The sequence below is a fragment of the Corapipo altera genome, unplaced genomic scaffold (assembly GCF_003945725.1).
Source record: "Corapipo altera isolate COAL_440 unplaced genomic scaffold, ASM394572v1 49, whole genome shotgun sequence".
Taxonomy (NCBI): Eukaryota; Metazoa; Chordata; class Aves; order Passeriformes; family Pipridae; genus Corapipo; species Corapipo altera.
Window position 1 is genome coordinate 2,231,927 of NW_020884879.1, and position 20,901 is coordinate 2,252,827.

At 39.5% G+C, this 20,901-nt stretch overlaps 1 protein-coding gene across 6 annotated transcripts in view; it reads right to left on the reverse strand.

Annotated features, from left to right (window-relative positions):
• Window positions 1–20,901, reverse strand: part of OSBPL1A (oxysterol binding protein like 1A) — a 77,494-nt gene that overhangs the window by 11,601 nt on the left and 44,992 nt on the right. For 5 of the 6 annotated variants that reach the window (XM_027638765.1, XM_027638766.1, XM_027638768.1 and 2 more), the window contains 9 exons: window positions 19,660–19,822; window positions 12,542–12,698; window positions 7,500–7,575; window positions 5,728–5,862; window positions 3,098–3,195; window positions 2,208–2,390; window positions 1,594–1,701; window positions 1,413–1,502; window positions 1,036–1,162 (listed from right to left, as the gene is read on the reverse strand). In XM_027638765.1, the coding sequence (XP_027494566.1) occupies window positions 1,036–1,162; window positions 1,413–1,502; window positions 1,594–1,701; window positions 2,208–2,390; window positions 3,098–3,195; window positions 5,728–5,862; window positions 7,500–7,575; window positions 12,542–12,698; window positions 19,660–19,822 (1,137 nt within the window). Of the gene's footprint in view, window positions 1–1,035; window positions 1,163–1,412; window positions 1,503–1,593; window positions 1,702–2,207; window positions 2,391–3,097; window positions 3,196–5,727; window positions 5,863–7,499; window positions 7,576–12,541; window positions 12,699–13,020; window positions 13,126–19,659; window positions 19,823–20,901 lie in introns of those variants that run through there. The other variant, XM_027638771.1, reaches the window with a different exon arrangement.

The following is a 20,901-nucleotide window of genomic DNA, read 5'->3' on the forward strand; positions in this document are numbered from 1 at the left end:
TCAGTTTTCTGCACAGAAATAGTTCTGTTAAATGAGTAGAAAAAGCATGTTTTTCTAGAGTCAGAGCAACACTGCAGCTTGGGCTTTATGCAACAGGATGCTTCTTTTTGAAGTGAAAAGCAACAATCATCCTCAGCATTGTTGGAAAATGTGAAGTGAAAGCCGAACAAAAACACAGGGTGTGTTTTTCTTCGCTCCTTCTCTCTAGAGATCTTGGACTCACAGAGAAGCAGCAATCCCCAGTGCTTTAGCACTCTCCTGATGACAAGCACTGGAGCAACCTCAGATATAGCAACAATCTGAACCTGCACAGGAACAACTCCTTTCAGAGTTGTCCATCTGAAAGAGTTCTCCAGTTTTTTTTCTTAAGAAAAGCTACCAACACCCAAAACAACAAAAAATCTGTCTGCAGTCACCAAAGAAGAACAATCCCTGTTTTAAGCTACTGTATGAGTGGCTGTTCTTCATCAAGCTGTTGTCACCATCACCACTCCTCCTAAACAAAAAGTGTACCAGAAATCTGGATGAATTATGAATGAGTTTTTTTCACAAAAGAAAAAAAAAAAATCAATTGTGAAGAAAAAAAATGCCAGCATTTCTACAGTTGTGAAAATTTAACAGAATGCAATACAAAAATTCCATGTAAAAGCTGTAAAATATGATCTTTTATCAGGATGATAAACTAGTCTGTTCTACCTCTAGGAGTTCAAGTCCTTCTGTCAGAATATAAATGTCATATATGATCAGAAATGGTCCAACTAATGGATATGTTATCTACTCCATGTAACTTGGGAGGAAGAGGCAAGTAAGGAATTCGACAGTATTTACATCACACCAAGTTTTGGTAAGTTTGAATATAAATCCAAGAAAGAGAAAGCATTTTATCCCTTAATGTTGGTACTCATCCAATCCATTTTGTATCCTACTAGGAAAGAGAGGATAACTGAAAAGAAATCTTAATGCTCTTAAATGCTACTAAAATATTTAGCGGTCTCATCATGCTTTTGAGATACCACCTCTTTATGTGATTAATACCTGTTTACTGCTTTTCTTCTCTTCTGTATTTTTCTTGTCATTTTTTTTGTAAGCTTCAAATGTAGCTGGGTCAACACTGTACAAACACTCAGTCCACTTCCCATACAATGCACAAAGTTTCTTTTTGCTGTCAAAAAAACCCGCATAAAGTTTACAAAGAAGCTTAAAGAGATTTATTTCACAATTTCAGACAAAAATATTTGAAAGAACAACTTTTGAGGGAAACTCTTAAATCTCCATTATTGGTGTTGCACATTTCATAACCTTGCTGTTGCAGGTTAATGCCCTTGCCAGACTATGTTAAAGGCATTTAGCTCTACAGCTCCCATCAGAAGCAAGGGCAGGCATTTGTTTCCTATTTGGAATTAAGCTGTTACCTTTTGTCCTGAATGTACCCTTCAACTTTGTGCAACTCCTTCCCAAAGAGTCCGCAGGGCTTGAAACTTAGTACACATTTCTCACCAGTTCTAAAGGCAGAACAAGAAAGCATTAATTACTTCCAAATGCTTTTCCTTTTAAAACTTGCAGGAAGTGAAAGCATTCACACTTTTAACTTACTTATGGTTAGTTATTTCCACGTTTCCATACTGCTCAATCCAAAGTTTGCCCACAATAATGTTATGCACACAGCACGTAGGATTTGTCCATGTGTAGGCTTCATTGTGTCTAAGGGAAGGGAATAAAAATTAAAATATTCTACCTTTGTACTGGATATCACTCCTGGAACAAGCCATCAATCCATCAATTGTTCCAAGTCTTGAAATGGACATGGCAATAAGTCAGTAAACCCAAGAAGTTTATCAACCTATTGCTACTGATTTTATCAACTCCTTACAACAGTCACTTCAATGCAGTCACTGTTAGCACTGAAAGATATGAGGAAAGCCAACAGGACTCAAGCATGCTAGATTTAGCAGGACCGATGTCCAGGCACTTGCAGAACATACAGGCACAGGCCCCAGCTGCTGCTACTATTAGCACACTGAACATATATGGGGAAACGATGGCAGTTCCTTTCATGTTCTCATCCCCTCCTCCCTGCACAGTGATCAGCCATCAGACTTTGGGATGTGGGTATTGGACACGTCCATTTTTAAGCTGTGGGACTCTAATGCACACTAATCATCAGGGATGAGGCACTGTGCCTGTGCAATCACTTCTGATCAACTTACTCAAGAAGCTCCAAAGTCATCGTGCCTTTTGGTTCCGCTTCCACACTCTTGCCCCAGAATTTGAGTTTCGGATAAATTGATCCATGAAACACAAAGTCATTATTTAAGCCTTCAGCATAGAAAGCACTGATGGGTGGATGATGGCTAACTTGCTCTGAGAGAAGTCTAAATCCAAGATCATCTCTGCAAAATAAAGACAACCAAAACTCTGTATCTACATATTAAGCATGATGAAGTTGCAGTTCTTTTCCCTGAGGAGAAACAGATAGTTGGACCCGTGCACAGTTGCTCTACTCAGTGCAAGAGTTAGTTAAAAGCCTAGGCTAAACCAAAGGACAAAATAATGCATACAACATCCTCGTTCTAAATAGCTGAGGACCTAATATAAAAAAGAAAACAAGAACTCCCAAATCCGATGAGTCAATATATTTACTTTTGATAAGGACCTCTTTCTTGAGTTTTTGCATAAACACAGGCCAAACCTCACTCGAAAGAAAAATCTGCCCTAGGTGCAGCTGCACACTAATAGACCCATACTGTCTATATGTATTCTGAACACTCAGGTAATGAATACTAAAATTCTAATACCTCCCTTATGTACCACGTACATCTTTTCATTCAGAAGGTTTCAGGAAAAGAAAAAAAAAGATTCATTTTTGTAAATAGAACTTTTTTTAAGCCTGGCAAATTTCATTTGCTTCCTCTGAATTGAAAAGTTAAGTAGCTTTCCTCTGCTGGAAGGTGCATTGGTGAACACCAACACACATTGGAAGCACCTGAAGCAGCTGCCAGAATGGCTGGAAGCTTACAAGCTACAGTGCTGTCTGCAAGCCACCTGACAAATCTAACGACACATCTGTTACACAGAATACCACTCTCCTGTTCATTACCTGATCAATTCATAGGTCTCTCCAAGCAGTGGATTGAATGGCTTCCCTGTACGTTCCCACTGCGAGGCAACAGCAGAGACAGCAAATGCAGCAACACACTATTCAGAGAAGAGTAAGCACACAGTTAATCAACAGCAGTCATGGGTATTACACAACACCAAAACATTTGCCTAGATAAGTGTCCTGGTTTCTGCTGGGATAGAGTTAATTTTCTTCCTAGTAGCTGGTACAGTGCTGTGTTTTGGATTTAGAAAGAGAATAATGTTGATAACACACTGCTATTTCAGTTATTGCTAAGCAATGTTTAGCAACAAAGTCAAGGACTTTCAGCTTCTCATACCACTCCACCAATGAGCAGGCTGGGGGCGGGCAGGAACAAGAAGTTGTGACGGGACACACACTGACCAAAGGGATATTCCATACCTCAGTATTTAACCTAGGGAGGAAAGCTGGCCGAGAGCTGCTGCTGCTGCTTGGAAACTGACTGGGCATTGGTCAGCAGGCAGTGAGCAACTGCATTGGGTATCATTTGTTTTGTATATTCCATTAATTATTTCCCCCTCCAGTTCTATCCCCCATCCCATAGAGGAGGCGTGTGGGGCGGTCAGTGGCTGGCTGAGGTTTCAGCCACCTGCTGGTTTAAACCACAACAGTCCTAGTTCTGTACAAACTTCCACCATGTGAGCTGCATGCATCTGACTTAACGTGGATCTCTGGATAACTGCTTGTTGTCCAGGTCATTACAAATCACCTCCAGCAGGGCTAATTCCCTCAGGTACTGATACCTTTCTCCAAGATGCTTCACTTGCCTGGGTGACATAATAACATCTTCCTTGAAGGGATACCTTTCCTTCACACCTGACACAAGTCACCTCCACAGGCTGAGGTCTTGTGTCCCTTTTCCAATCACTTTGTTAATACCCCTTTCCTTAGAAAGGGATCCAAGCTGCTTGGCATCCTTACCCTCTAATTCCAGGCTATTGGCCCAACATCAGAGCAGCCTGGTGACAATGTTTTCACCTGGACAACAGCTGAAATCTTTCTGCATATCTCACACCTCACTCAGGGATAGGGATTGGGTGGTTACTGCCTCATTTATATATTCATCTTCCTTCTTCCCAGTCAGCAGCTACCTCTCTTCCTCCTGTTCTCATGATTGCCCTGTGTCAGCATAGTAGTTTGTCTCATCTACTTCTTTCTTCTGCTCTCTATTTGCAAACATTTTACCAGTTTTTCAGGATTCTACACTTGTTTAGGGGTGAAATTCCAAAATGCTGGAGGTGCCCCCTACCTCATACTATCTCATGCACCCTGCCACTCATAGCTACCCAGCCTTGGGGCAGATCTCTGAGTGGTATGCATAAATGATTGTTTTACTATAAGCAGAACTTAAACACATTCAGGAAACACAGCAAAAGGAAAATCCTGGTTTGAACATCCCAATGATATAAAAAAATCTCAAGAGCTATTGTAATTAACCTGAAGGAGAAGGGGATGATGGAGGTTATCTCCTCCCCCAGATTGGCTCTCCGAGGAGGAAAGGAAAAAGGTGTAGCTATGAATAGTTTCCTATAGATGGCTCCCAAAGTATGGAGATGATGGCAGTGCTGAGTACAAATACTAGCTCAGACTCACCACCAGCAGTGTTACAAAGTACAGCAAAATGATAACCTTAATCCAGCCCTCAGAGATGATAAACAACACAACAGGGAACATATACAGCAAGTAAGATACTGCATAATGCATCTCTGAAAACGTGTGCAGCAACTCTGAGAACAAGTAAATCAACACTGTGACCTGAGACTATTAAACTAGTATAATAAATGCTTATAATGAATTTGTTTTAATATGCTCTGGTCAGATCTGTTGTTATCTCAACCCTTTGTGCTCTGCTCCTTGTGGGGTGTCAAAAAGGACTGCTGTGGACTCCCCAGCAGGGAGCTAAACACCACACATCTGCTCACTTATACCCCCTGTCCAATCCAAATGGGATGGAGGACAGAACTGGGGGGAAGAAAAGGTGAGATCAGTGGGTTGAGATAAAGACAGTTTAATAGAACAGAAAAGTAGGGGAAAATAATGACAATAAAAGAATCGTAATTATCAAAACAAGAAATGTACAGTGCAGTGGCTCACCACCCATCGACTGATGCCCCATCTGCTCCTAACAGCAGCACCCAGCCAGCTTTTCCCTTAGTTTATGTACTGAGCATGACACCATATGGTATGGAATATCCCTTTGGTCAGTTGGGGTCAGCTGTCCCAGCTGTGTCCCCATCCCAGCTTCTTGTGCCCCCCAGCCTCCTCTCTGGTGGGGTGGGGTGAGAAGCAGAAAAGTCTTTGACTTAGTGTAAACACAGCTTAGGCATAACTAAAACATCAGTGCGTTACCAACATTATTCTCATTCTAAATCCAAAATACAGCACTGTACCAGCTACTAGGAAGAAAATTAACTCTCTGAAAATTAACTCTCTATCCCAGTGGAAACCAGGACAAATAAAACTGGTTAATGAAAAAGAAAACCCGACATGCAGCAAATTATAGGAGTTCCTCCTTTGATGAGACTATGAAGGAAAGAAATCCTAAGGTATTCACCAAGAGCTCACATAAACTACCACACTCAACATACCTGCATTCGCTCTGTTGTGCTGGAAAGGGAGCTGGCTTTGTGGATGAGGTATGTATGCTCCATATACTCTGTAAGTCGCTGCAGGAAGCTCAGTGGCTCATTGAATATAACTGGCATTGTGATCTTCGACAACTCCTGATGCACAAATGAAATTTGTGTGAAAAGTCGAATGATTAGATACACTGACCTGCAGTAACCCAAGTGTAATTGGCTTATTACAAAAATAAACGATGCTCTTAGTGCTAATGCAATGTGCTTGACCTGGCTCTGCTAATGCTGAAAGGACAAACCCCTTATAAGCTCAAGAAGCAGAATTGTGCTGGTGTTAAGGCCACTTCTAAAACAAAAAGAAACCCAAATATCAAACAAGCAAACTTATTATCAACAAATGCATTAAGAATGTGAAATGAAACAATGGAATGACGTATTAAGGACTCCTTTAAAGACCAAGTTATTTATTACTCCTAAAATAGGTATGGCCCATCTAATTACTTAAACATATTATCTTTTTTTGGAGGCAGGTGGGCTGGTGGGGGGTAGGAGGATGAGAAAGCACAGGGAAACGGCTCGGGAGTTAAAAACAGGGATTTGCATTCTGGAGAAAAAGGAACCTTTGTAACAGGAATAAAAATTGAAAAGAAGTCCTACAGTTTGGTGGTTATTTTCTTCCCCACTTTTAAAAAGCATGTTCTCTGAGTGCATAACATAGTAATGGCTTAAGCTGCCTGCAGTAGCAAATTAAAAGCATATGGAATGACTGCTGCCATGTGTGCAGCAAACAGCACTGTCCTTGGCCATAACAGCAGCACCTGGCATCAACAGCTTTGGCAGACACTTTGGGACAAGACACTACAAGTTCTGCTGCCCCCACCAACTGCAACTTCTGTGCAGCAATTCCTGCAAAGCAGAATTAAGACCTTTATGGATTTTCTTGCCCGCATAGACCTTATGCAAAGACAGGTTTTCAATGTGTTCTTTGTATTTTAAGGTTATAACATTTTTCTGCTAAAGCCACTGTGAGAAGCCTCAGATGCTTCATAACAACTCAGGAAACTTGGAGCTGCTGACAAAGGCATTCCCAGCATTTCCACACCCAATTGCTTGGTGCTGCTCCTAACTTACACCAAGGGGAGGAGGAGAAAACAACAGTGACTAAACACACACGTTCCCTTCTGTAACTACTGTTAGAGGCTCACAGAGGTTTATAAGCAGCAAGTAATTTCAGCCTACTGTAGGATCTAATGGAGAGAACTCCTCAATTCACCCTTAGCTGGAAGAGTTTAGGTGCCAACCAGCCAACTCTGATTTGGCCACAATCTGGTGAGTAACACCATGGAAGACTCAGATACTTAGGGGAAAGGAGAAGAGCAAATAAAAGTAGCTGGTTTTTTGGGTTTGTTTTGTTTTTTTCACAGTCAAAGTAAAAAAAAAAAAATTGCTACCACAAAATACTTAAAGACTTTAAATGAAGAGAAAATCCTTTTACTGAAAGAATATTACTCTGACCAAGTCTTATCTTCTTGAGTTGTGAAAGCAAATAAAGCATAAGCAGCAAATAATAAAAAAAAAACAAACAAAAACAAACACCAACCAAAAAAAAGATAAAAAAGGAAAAAAAAATACACCCTCCCCCAAAAAAACCCAACAAAACCCCTCAACAAAACCCAAAAAAACACAAACCCAAACGACCTCTTCTCCTCAACAGGTTTTCATTTGGGTCTCAAATGAAACCATCATTCCCCATCTTTTATCATAGCTTTCTGATTACATACCATGCCAATGCATTTTCTTAATATACTCCAGATACTGAAGTCATTTCTGGAGAACATTGGAGATGGCAAGCTTGTTCTGTGGAAAGGAACAGGGAAAAAAAGTAGTAGAAAAACTTTCCATTACTAACCATGACTAAGAAACCCAAATACTCACTGTTGAAAGTAACAGTTTCCCAATTTTTAAATTAAAAACCAAGGGGGAATGACAGTGCTACTTTGAAGCCCTTAAACTGTTTTACCTGCAACAGAAACATTAACTCTCCAAAACCAGAACCAGAACCATTAATTTTATGTAAAAGCAGAGGAAGAGAATGTCTACATCAGTTATCTGAACAGTGTTTTCACAATGGCATCATTAAGATGCTTAGTTGTGTTTGTGAGAAAATGTAAGTTAAATCTGAATAGCTACACAAATAAGTTCACTATGTCTGAACTGATCTGAGGATTAAATAGTGGGGTGGGTTTGGGGTTTTTTTTGCTAGTCACTTTTATACTGACAATGAAGGGCCATGACATTTATTGCCTATACTAAAATCAGCCCTCAGGAACAACAGAAAAAACAGCATCATTAAAGAAAACATAGCAGCCTGTACTACAGTGGGCTGACATGTCCTGAAACAAGTCTTAAGCATACTTTTAAGACCAATATTTAGCCTGTGTAACACAGTGTGTATTTCTCAGCTCTATGAGAAATCAGGCACAGATTTTGTTCAGTTTTCTTACTGCTACTTACAGCTCAACTATTAATCCAATTTACCTATAGAAAGGTAAAAATATTGGTTAAAGTCCTTTGTCCACAACAACACTAAAATTCGTGTTTGGATCATACAGCTATTACCAATAAGAAAAAAAAAAATCACAGTTTTTTCAATTCTTATCAATAGATAAAAGTTACCTAGAGCTGACTCAAACTGCACGAACTATTGAAGTTCTAAAGTTTAGATAACTCTTGTCTAAATGATTGTGTTGCCCTCCTAATCAAGGTGGTCTTATCTCTCCTCAAAGTAGCTAAAGCAATATCTTTAGAGAATGTGAACAGGCTGTACCCTTCTTCTGCACCCCACTTTTCTGATAAACAGAAACATTGCCAAGAGAAAAAAATATTCAGTCTAAATTGTTTGTTTCAGTAGCCCTACTTATCTGCTACTGAAACACCTTTACCAGGGCTGATGCTTCTGTTTTCAGAAAAAACAAAACCAAAAAATGCTCTTTAGAATACAACAACCCCATCCAGTCAAAACCCTAGTCATGTGTCTGAACTCCTCCACAGGTAACAGACCAACACTGACTTGTTTTATTCAGCTTCCATGCAGAGGATGAGCAGGTAGGAGGATTTACTTTAATTGAAAAATATATCATCACTCACTCCTTATTCTGATTTTTCACTCATACAAAAATATTTTGTCAAACAGATTATCTGGAATAATATTAAGTATAAAACACTTCTGTGAATGCTTTGATACAAATGTCCAGGAGAGGACAGTGTCCACCAAGTATTCAGTCTTATCTTCATTAGAAGTGTTTACTTGTTTTCCTGTGTATTTTTTAATGAAGGCAGTTAGCAGAGCGGATATTGGTGTTTAAGTCACTCCTTCCGCATGCAAAACACACACATGTACCTCTAGTTTGCTGAAGTATACACAGGGATTGCTTTCCTTACATATTAAAACTTATATTTTCACTACAGTTAACCTGTCCCTTTGTTCAGTTAGTTGAAGGATGGCATGCAGTTTCAGCCACTCATCTGTATTTGTCACCTATATCAGTCAAACCTGCTACAGGAGTCAGTTCTTTCCTCCATCTAACACGTACATGTACAAACAAAGAAACAAAACAGTCTTAAGTCACCCAGAAAGATCCCAGGGACAAGTAAGGACATGTGGAAAAATGACAGGCAGCTAAGACTTGAGGCCTACTAACCTTGATACATTCCCTGTGATTAAAGGAAAAGTTTGTGAATGCAAAAATTTCCTTCCAGATTTCAATTTTAAAAACAAGTCATTAAGTTAATTTTAGCTTTAAGTGACAAAAACATCTGTTAGAATTTCTGTGCAGTAGAATAGATGAGATGCATTTAGGATCATTCACTTAAACAAAAACACTTGTCCAAAGCATTAGATATTGCAGATCAATTACTTACAGGAATCTTGTGGGGAATGAGACATCAGGTGTGAAAAAGGCATGTTTAGCTTGCTCTTTGTGGAAACCTGAACAAATAACCTCCTGGCTCCCAAGAAGTTGAACACTAATATATTTGCATTCTGAAAGGCCCTTAGTGGGAGGATCAAAGCTAAAGCTGACTACAAAACTCAGCAATAAGAGGGAAACAGCAGTGACAAGTAGATGCTAAATGTTGGCACATGTAACAGAACATTTTTCTGCAACGGATTTTTTGTGTGTTTGTTTGTTTGCTTGAACTTTTTTGAGAGGTGGGTTTTTTGTTGTTATATTTTGTTGGGTTCAGGTTTGGTTAAAATTCCCTCTTAAAAAGATGTGATTTGAATGCGCCCTGATTATTTGATGTACTATTCTCCTATCTCTCAAATCCTCTCCCAAAAAGTTTACACAAGTTAAGCCTGCTCTCAAAACACTCTGTGAACAATTAGTAGGATGCAAACTAATTAAAAAAACCCAACAAAAATACCCAGAATAAGACAGCAGATTATATGTGGCACTGGCTTAATCTATCTGTATATGTACTTCCCAACACTTTTAATTCCTTGGAACCAGATTCATTCCTACATTTCCAAAACCAAACCACATATTCCCCCTCCCCAATAAAAAACCAACCTCCACCTCTGTATGGAAAATTCTTGACCGCTAAAATATTATTTGAGGCAGAGATTTGATGAAGATAGGAAATAGTCTTACTTATACTGATGGCTAAAGATTGTTAGGTACTCTAATGTGCAATCTAAATGCAACTGCAGCTCCTCTATTCATCTGAGGAACTACAGGAAAGTATTGAGATTTTAAGCAAAATAAACTAATCTGGTCTATTCTCTAACTGACTTGTTTCCATGTGGTTAACACAAATGGAAGTTAAAAAAAAAAAAAGAGCTGTAAGCAAATCCAAGGGTTCCAGGATGGAATTAAGTGCTTTCAAAACATTCTGAATCCCTCACTTTGCACAGCATCAAGAAGTTACGGTCTCTGCTCTGAAAATGACACAGGTGGCATCACAGACAAACCATGTATGACCACATGCACATGGTTAGAACCACTCCCCAAACAAAAAGAGGCAAAGACTGGAACCAACAGCTCTAGGTAGATAACACAGTTCCGAAGTGACATCAAACAGATGCAGGCCAAACATCGCTACCACCAACAGCCTCAGAGACGAGGCTAGAAACATCACACAACTCCCATCCCTTGAGAAGGTTCTCTTGGAGGTAAAGTTTAAATTATCTGAGTTCTGGGGAGAAACAGTTTGTAACAATATATTTGTGGACAAATTCCAATGGGACACCAAGGTGCCAGGTAAAAAAGCCTGACATTACAGCTCAACCTCTAATGTGCTCTACAGCCAGTTAGTCTCATAAAATATGGCCATACATTCTATAGCCATTTAGTCCCATAAAATATGACCATACATGCTGATATATATATGCAAAACAGATCCAAAAGAGTTTCCCCTTTTCTTTAGCAGTAAATCATTAGCCAGCCCATTTACGCACTCATTTTAGTGCAACATTCTATACTCTCTAAGACACGCAACTCAGAGAAACAACTTGCACAGAGGTACTTGTTTATTATTTTTCATTACTCTTTATAAAACCAGTAGATTTGAAATGCTCCTCCAGTCACCTGCTCTCTACAGTTCTGACAGCACAGTGTAGCACTATGAAAACTTGCCAAGCAACTTCTTTTTTATGGCAAACAGAAGACCAAGTCCTGTTAAGACTCCTAATGACAATGCAAGTCAACTTGTACCATCATTTTCATGTTGATTATGAATTGCTTCTTTTCTCCTCATTGTTTCCAAGGCAGTGAATGCAATTCAGATTGCATTCACCTACTGCCCCCACCCCACTCCTGAACTTCCTGCTCTAATTAGGAAAGGCACTTGGCCAAGGCCATAAATATTACGTTGCTAACAGCACAACAGTGCAAAGCAACACGCTTAGTCAGCTGCTTTATGTTATCTTCCCAAACCACCCATTACTCCACCCAAGCTCTCATCAGCCTTAGTCTTAGTATGGCACACACAGAGGTTGAACCTTGAAACATTACCTCTCTGATGGTTACCACACACTTCAACAGTTACTGCAATTTAACTATTTAAGTTAAAGTAATTACAGCCTGTCTTGCTTGCTTCTGTAAAATTAAACATTAATTTCCTGTTTTAAAAGAAATCTGGTATTCCCATCATCGTTCTGCATATCCAAAACACTTCCAAAGTACTCCTTTTGAAACATGCTGAAGTCTGGTTTGATCTGTAGCACAAACGTTATATTGTCCTTTCACTGAAACTGGAGAATACTGGTGTCTGTTACATCTCATTAACTCCAGACCTATTGTCCTTCTTTATCGGCAAGGAAACAAACAAAAATGGATCATTTGACAACACAAAATAAGCACATAAAACATGGATGAGACTTTTAGAATAAGACTCCCTTTGTTCACATTTGAGTTTCTGATGCCAGGCTAGCAATATTTTTCATTCATTCCTGATACTAACAGAAGGATCAAATGACTGGAAATTAAAGAGGCAATAGGAAGTATAGGTCATTAAAGATACATGAAGGAATTAAAATCCACATAGATTTCAATAAGATCTAATAAAAAACAAGTGTATCCATTTTTAAATAGCATGTTATATTTTATTTTTTACTTGGTCAGATTGTATCATAAAAAAACAAGGTGCAAAGGAGCACAACAGCCCTGGAAAAACATTCTTTATAAAATCATAGCACAACCAACTACTTGTCAATCATCCTGAACAAAGTTTTAAAGGTTTTCTGTTAGCTTTTCAGATTTCTGTGGTCTTTTACTCACCACTAATGCACATGATAATACTTCAAGAATGGACAACATCCTACCTGTGTTTTTTGATTCCGTTAGACAGCGATTCCCCACTGCCACAAACCTTTTCTTCAGACATGCTTGAAGTTATTGTATCTTTTGAATCCATGTTGTCCTCTAGTGAGTAGGCTGCTGTTGTTTCAAACCCACTTAAAGATTTTTCAGATTCTGAATCTGCAAAAGAGCAGGTGCATGTTAATGAATCTACCGCCAGTGCTAGACTTCAGTCACTAACAGATCTCCCCTCTGCGTAAAAAACTGAAACCTAAGTAGGCTACTGTGTCCTGATGACAGCATCCATTTGGTAAGTAACTAGTACTGCCACAGATCGCTGCAGCTCAGCATCTAGATGTAAAGAAACTGCACAATAAGCAAGAACACAGTATATTAAAAATTCGCTATCAAACAGAGTCAAAATCTGACATTTTTATTTAACTGAAGCTACTAGAACTTGCTTAGGACAAGTGCCAATGCCATACAGATGCCAGTACCTTACCTAGCTAACTAACAGGCACCTCGACGTTCCAGTAATGACTCCTTCTTCAGTTAGGTCTAAGTTCTTAAGACACTCAGTGCTGTTTATCAACTTTCACTTTCCAGGTACTGGAAAGAGGTACCAAAGAACAGGAGGAGGTATCGCCTGTAGTAGATTACACCGTCTGCAGTAGATTACACAATCCCAGCAAAGTCTAAACGATAAGCTCACTAATCAAACAAGATAAACTTTGTACTGTGGAAGGTAGGTTAATAGTACAATCCATGTCACATATAAAACTAAGCCCAACACCAACACCACTACCCTCTTTCCAACCAGTGTTTTGGTCAGGTAGCGCTTGTCCAGCTCTGGAGAAGAGACAATCTTGCCCCAAATCAGAAAGTAAGAATTTCTTGGCAAAAGGCTGCATTTTTGTGTCATATTTTCTTTCAAACCTGACAAGATTATCAAAGCATTATCCAATTGCAAGTTCCAGGAAGTAAGGGAATAGCTCAAGACATCAATTCCTATCCCACTGAAAAAATCCTTTAGCAAAAATCAGGTAAAACACAGTAAACAGCTTAATGCAAGCCTCGTTGCTCCTGAAAAAAAGTGGACACAAACTGTAGTAGACACCATTCCTAATATGCACTGCTTTCAGCATATGCTACTGCACTTGGCTGCAAAACCCCAGAGAAACAATTGCAAAATTAGTCATTCTCTCACACACTCATTCTAATTCAAAACTAGTAATCAAAACCTGCTGAAGTAGCAGTCCATCCCAAAGAATATCTCAGTCACAGCTGCCTACTGCCAGGTGCTTTCTTGTTTTCTCTTTCAAAAACTATGCCAGTTTTTCCAGAACATGTAAATTATGTGTTGCTTTGCTGAAGGGAATAGTGACAAGAGGACTTTCTACTACATCCAGATTACACAAGGGTCAAGAATAGGACAAAATCCTGATGAATGGATGAGCTGTGTCACAATGTCTCATTCTCGCTAGAGAGACATCTAGAAGCATAAAGGAGATCTTTCACTAAAATATCCATCCTTATCCTCATCAAGACAGTACTGAAATTTAGCCAGTTGCTAGGGAATGAAAAGTACGCCAGCTGGTGCTGAGGATATGTTAAAAAAAGTGGACTGGCACTCCAGAGAATCTTCTCACAATTTTCCCCAAATTTATCAGTCTAGTTCTGTGCCAAATTATGATATAACATATCAAAGCATTAGTTTGGTGGGTACTATATATAACAAGTAGGATAAGAAGCATTTTTACTTGCGGACAAGTCTCTTACATAAAAATACAGATTTCTTCAGAGATCATAAGTCCAGGCAGTCAGGAAAACAACATTTTCCTGTATATCCAAATATCACAGAGGAAGAGACACTCCAGCAGTGTAACACAACTTGGTCCTCAGTATCCCCACATGACAGACTACAAATCCCTTCAAGGTATGTATTCCATCTCTCTTTTGAAAGAGCTACTCAACCATGCCAACAGAATTTATGACAAGAAAAGCATGAAAAAATCCCAGTAACATTAAGCAAAGTCTGTCTCATATAGGGTCCTTTTGTCTCCCGTACCATCAGGGACTGTCTTGCTTTCAGACAGTCATGACACACAAACTCCCTCAAACTGAGTTTCTGCAACAGACCTAGGACTCCAGAGGCAGAAAGGAAAGGACAGGTAAGCTTCACCAGAACTGCCAATTGCTCTCAGATATGCTTCTAAATATAACAAGCATTTTTAAACACCAAACATGATCAGTTTTCCCAGTGCTGGCCTTATAATGCCGAGAGACAATTCTGATGGACTGAGCTCTGCACATGCAAACCTGTCCAGAAGTGTAGACACTGACTAGCCAGCCTTCTCCAAGGCAGGTGCCTTACTTAATACAAGAGCATGTTATACAATAAATAACAGCAGAAGAATGAAACACAACACTGTTTTAAGAAATTGCTCTCTAGAGACATCTCACCCATTTTCCAGAGAAATTGAGAAGTATGTCTACAACAGCTCCTGCCACCAAAGATCTCAGTCTCCAATCCCTAAACCTCAGCTACCTCCTTTAACCCAACGAGCTTAACAAGCCTTGAGAGCTTGTTAAGGTGTCAGAGTGAACAAGCCTAGTACTGCATTGTGAACACAGATCAACAGGCAACTCAAATGGAGCTTTTCCTTGTGCACTTGCAGCGAACTCTTTTCTGAATTAAGATTTGCATACTCCCCCGTCACTGCAAAAAAAGATTTATATTCACAAGTTTCTACAGAGCAGCTGTCAAACAGATGACTAGGAGAAAATGAGGGTTTTCTTTTTTCTATTGAACTTGGGGGGGGGGGGGGGTGTGTTGAGGAGGGGGGAGAAGGAATAAGAATCCCTGTCCCCAAGCCAAAATTTGTAAGTAATCTTTGAGACAAGATCAGGCTGACTAGGAAGCTCTTCAGCTCATGAAACCTGAAAGAGTAACAGTAAAACACCAGCTACATTTTGCAAGGGTGGGAGAGCAAGGGGAAACAGCCAAAGCAATGACAGAGACTTAACTCAAGAGAGTTCATCTCCTATTGTAGCAATTGGTAAGTCTTCAGATCTGGACAGAAAAGTTTGGCCAATGTATTTGATTAATAAATACACCTGAGAAAGGTTAAACACTACTGGCACAGTTGGGTTTGAATTCTGACTGGGCGTTTCCCATCCCTCTGAGATACCTGAATTCATTCTTTTAACTATATTCAAGGCAAGAAGTCCATAGGCAGCAGTGTTCTCACAGAGGCTGTGAAGTATTTTTGGTACACGTTCAAAAAAAGCCACTTGACAAACTACGCTAAACATGGAAGGAAGGGCAACAGGTTTCCATGTTATTTGTACCCTTTTTATTCCTTCATGATCTGATAACTGGAAGAGAGCAAAAGCAACAGAAGTAGTCTACTACTTCTTGTACCATTTGTATAGTTTATAAACACAGCACCCAGTATTGGTATATACCAGTTGAAGCTGTACTATGACAGGTTAGCTTTAGTGTACTCTAAATATTTCTGTATCTAAATAACTGATTTTATTGTAAGACTTCATCCATGTAAACCTATCAGTAACCCCCTCAACATACACAAAAGTTGTGTTTGCAGAAAAAAAACCCCTCACCTCTCAGATAAAACCTGTTAAGGAGAAAACCCAAGGCAGATCTAAGCTCTTCCCAATCCGGGTGTACAATTTGCATATGAGCAGGGAATCTTATCTGGAAAGCAAAAGCCAAGTACCTTTACCCTTTAATTCTTGACCTGCTTAGCCATTTTTCAGCAATGTGGATGGAGACTGCATTTGTATTCCATTTCATATGCTCCTCAGGTCTGTATTCTTAATCAAAGCTAGCAACTTCTCCAGTTCTCTAGGAGATGGCATTGTTCCTTCTAAATTTGTCTACTTTTTTAGTACTTCTTCCCCTGCCTTAAACATAGACAACTTTGACACATGCTAAGCATTCAACCCTGAAAGTGAGAGTTCCAGCACTGTGTGATATCAAGTTTAATTACACGTTTCCACCATTTCCACGATGAGAGGATCAGCACACCAGGAAGCACTGTTAACTGACCTATTGCTATCAGAATTCAGATTAATAACACCCTTAACTTTACTGTTCTTAACCATGCTTTGGTAGCAAAAGTAGCTCTCACTTCCCATAGGTTCTTTCTTTCATGTTCGGTGTCTACTGCTTTCCCATTGCAGGGATTTAGGAGTTACCACAACAGTCAGAAAGCACTGACAATAGCATATCACTTAAAAAATAAAATGAGAATAGACTTCAGAAAACAGACTTCAACTTCAGGAAGTAATCTTGGCACATTACAAATATTTTCCTCACTCCAGTTTTGGAAAAGAAAGAGGATATTTCTGTAACTGTGGCCACAATTTCTACAGAGAGAAGTACACAACACAGACTTAACAGTGACCAATTCAGTCTATGCCAACATTAGCACGTAGCATGGTTTGGTTGGAGCAGATCTGCAAGCAGAACAGATGGTGCTGAGCACTTGACAACTGAAACAGACACATTTCTGGTGGTGGTCTCTTCAGATTAGCTCTACTCTGCTACCATGGACTGAGTGTCCAACAGCAACTGGACTATATCTTCTGATTCAGCTTAACTCAGGAGCAATTGGATTCCTCTACAATGTAAACTAAATGTGGACAAGTTGCTGTTGCCATGAACACATTTTTTAGAATATACTTCTTCCTCAGAAACCTGTTTGAAAGTTGTGTGTTGCTCTGATTGTCCCACTAGTGATACTTTCCTTGACAGTAAACAAGAAGTGTCTTACATGCAGACAACATTCTCTTAAAAAACAAAACAAAAAGCAGCAGCGGCTTCTTCTTTCAACCTGTCAAGTCAAAACTAACAGCTTCTCAGCTCAAAGTGCAAGCCTAGTTATGCAACACTCTCACTTCTAAACTCACTCCTACAGTGGAGATTAAAAAATTCAGAGAACTCTAAGTAGAAAAAGATGGTATCCTAATAGAAGAAATAGTCTAAGTAGTGGCATTTTCCCACTGACAGACATTCTAACTTGTTATATCACCCTGTTAAAATACATTCGTGTTTGTTCAATCTCCTATACAGCCTAGAAAGGTAAATCATGAATATGGCTATTTGTCCAAGTCAATATAATTTAACTTAATAAAATGCTATCAGTTTGCAAATCAAGTCAAACAAAAGCTTTGAAGACAAAGTCATAGCAATTTAAACTTCTGGAAACAAAAATTTTTAGCTTCTGACAATTAGGCCTATTCACTGCTCTCTACTATGAAAATATTTAGGATCGTATCTCCCATCTAATTAGCCTGAGAAAGAAGACCCACGTTCCAAAACTCTGAGCGAGGGTCAAATATCCCCAGATTCTCTGCTCTCACTTCATTCTTGTCACAGAGACAAGAAGCCTTCTAGCTGAGACTCCACAGATATGGCAGAAAAGCAAGAAGGTTACAAAGCTTTACCAGGATCCCAATGATTAGTAGAAAACCTCACCTCAAACCACACCAACAAAAGACTAATTGCTTTTGTGCTTATGGTGAAAGTGATAACATGCATCCAGCAGTCAGGAAAATGCCACAATTTCCTTTTTCTAGTCACCTCTGCCTTTAGAGACAAACAGGACCCTAATCTCTGCCGAGCACTAAATGCAAAACACCTGGAGAAGAGAATCTAACAGCAGTCTGACGAAACTCACAGGCAGTCAAGAAAGTGATTCTGTCCCAGAAAATTATTTAAAATGCAATTAAGATGAATTACGTCAAGCAACTTTTCCTGAAGGAGAGAGAAATGACATATATGATTTTTTTTATATATATGTGTGTATATACACGCGCTCAATGAGTTTCATAGTTTTACAAATCCACTCGATGAGATTTGTTCATAGTTTCCAAGGACAAAGCCATCACCTCTGACAACTATGGAGGTGGTTTTGGACATTTCCATTCAACAAAATTTAGAGATTGGGTGAGTTATGAGGTGTATAGAATAACAGCTCTTTAAAGCTGAATATTCTCTCATATACACAAAGCAAGCCTGGCTGGAGAGACTACATTCCAGTAGCATCAGATAAAGAACTATTCTCAGCCTTGTTGACAATCAAAAGAGCCTGAGGCCTTTCAGCAGAATTGTTCTTTTGGTTCTGCTTGAAGAACTTGTTTCTAGTGTTCCTTAGTCTCTTCTCCTCCTGCTGTTGATTCCCTGTGTTCCTGTGCATGGACCCCACTTCGCCTGTTTTTTTTCCCTGTTTAAGTTTCCCACTGCAGAACACCTATCACGGAGTCTGGAAACACCGCTCTTCTCATCTGTCAGAAGCATCAGACAGTTCACTCACAGCAAAAGTAACCCCATACTTGCTTATGAAGTTTGCCATCACAACCTCGTTATCTGCTACAGTTAGATTAGCTCTTCCAAAACCCTCCATAGTTACAGACAGCTCTGTGCTCTGCGATCACCCAGTTCGAGCCACTATTGAGCTGTACTACGTACAGCCTTTCTGTATGAATGCATGTTGTAATCGTCTTAGGAAGTTCAGAATCTTCCAAAATCACTGTATGCATGCTCTGCATATGAAAATATGAAAGATACTGAACTGAAGAGCAGATAGGGAATGAAAAGACATTTCAGAAATGCACACAGGATTTTGATTCATCCTTTTCTTCCACCTCTAACACTTTTGAGTATACAAAATTGAAATGGAACAAGCCTTTCTTAGCCTCATTATCCCTCAAAACTAGGAATTTTATGGACAAAGGAAACAGCATACACCACCATAGACAAAGCAAGTCAGAAGGCTAAAAGATACAGTTATGGCTCCCAAAATAGGAGCCTTAAGTTTTGCAATTTAAAAAAAGGACATAGACACCCAAGCAATCAGACCTGTCATTACTGTCCTGTGGTTTTGCAACCTTTTTTTATGCTAAGGTGAAACAATACAATTCTACAGATGAAATCTGGCAAATTTTTAGAGCCCTGCTCATAATGCACATACAGCATTTTCCTAAAATTAGGTCCACCTTAAAAAGGCAGAGATTTCACTTAAAGTGAGACTGCTCCCACCCTCCTCCCCCACCCCCAACACATTCACTACACACAAGCTGGCTACACAGTCACATTCTGGACATCATTACTTACCTGAAACAGCATCATAGAACTGCTCTTCACTGAGGATGCTGAGAGGCGGAGATCCCTTCACCAGCGACTGCTCTAGTTCATGGTGTTCGGTAGCGAGTGTCTCTAATGCTTCTGACAAGATCTTGTTTTTCTCCTGCTCATGCTCCAGTTTCAAATTCCTCACCTATAAGTAGATACATGTATGAATAAAATCTCATCTCTCTGAAGAACGTGTAGCTGGAAGCTATTCAGAAAATAGACTCTAATAAATAAATAACTAGCAAACAGCTGGAACTGGAAACATACGGATTAACCAGAATATTACAATATTTCTGTGATGAGGTTGTTAGTCAGCACTTTTAGTAGTTGAGAAATCTGACAAATAAGATCTGACAGTATCAATCAAAATTTGAGCTAGAGAACTATACTTTAAAACTGAGGGGAAATGTTTACAGCTCTACTTAGATGACCTGAACTATGGAGTTAGTGATCGGTTTCTACACGGACCAAGCTCCTTCTACTAGTCGGCTCCAATTTAGGCCAAGCAGCATCATCTAAATTGAATTACAGAGCAAATGTGAATGCCAGCTACAAATAACTGCAACTGAACTATGAGCTGAAAACATTTAACCCTGAGGATTACAGAAGGAGGTTCAAATAAAAATTCCTCTGATACTGATTTAAAGTCAATACAAACAGCCCTCCCTCCGCATTCCCAAAACAGTTTACAGAGGAACCAGAAGTTGACAAAAAGAGAAGCCCAGCCAACAGATGGTGGATTTTTTTTTAAACCCACAATTGGCTCCAGAGAGGATGATGTTATCCGTGTTTTGCATTCAGGACAAGTAATGGAAGAGCAACATGTCCTTCCTACTTCCCCTTTAGGTTTTGGGGTTTTTTTTTGCTGGTGCATTCCTGCCTCCTCTGTCTGCCAGCAGAGGGGAGAAGGCTGTAGCTGAAGGCTAAGGAAAGACCACTTTTCCTAGCCTAGCAAGGCTTCAATGTGCTACCTCTCCTCCAGTCCCTAAACCACCGAGTCTTTTCCTTTCTCTCTTTGAGTCCATTTTTAAAAGCATCCTCAACCCCTGCCTTGTCCTCCAGTTTACTTTCACAGGTCAGTTTACAACACTAATTCCCACTAAGAACATGCAAGGACATGACAATTAATCTCTTGGAACAGTTACAGGGACAACTCACACATATACCAACATTAACTTTTTGAATCTAATTTAAGAACTGTTCGTATGTCCTATCTGGTTACAG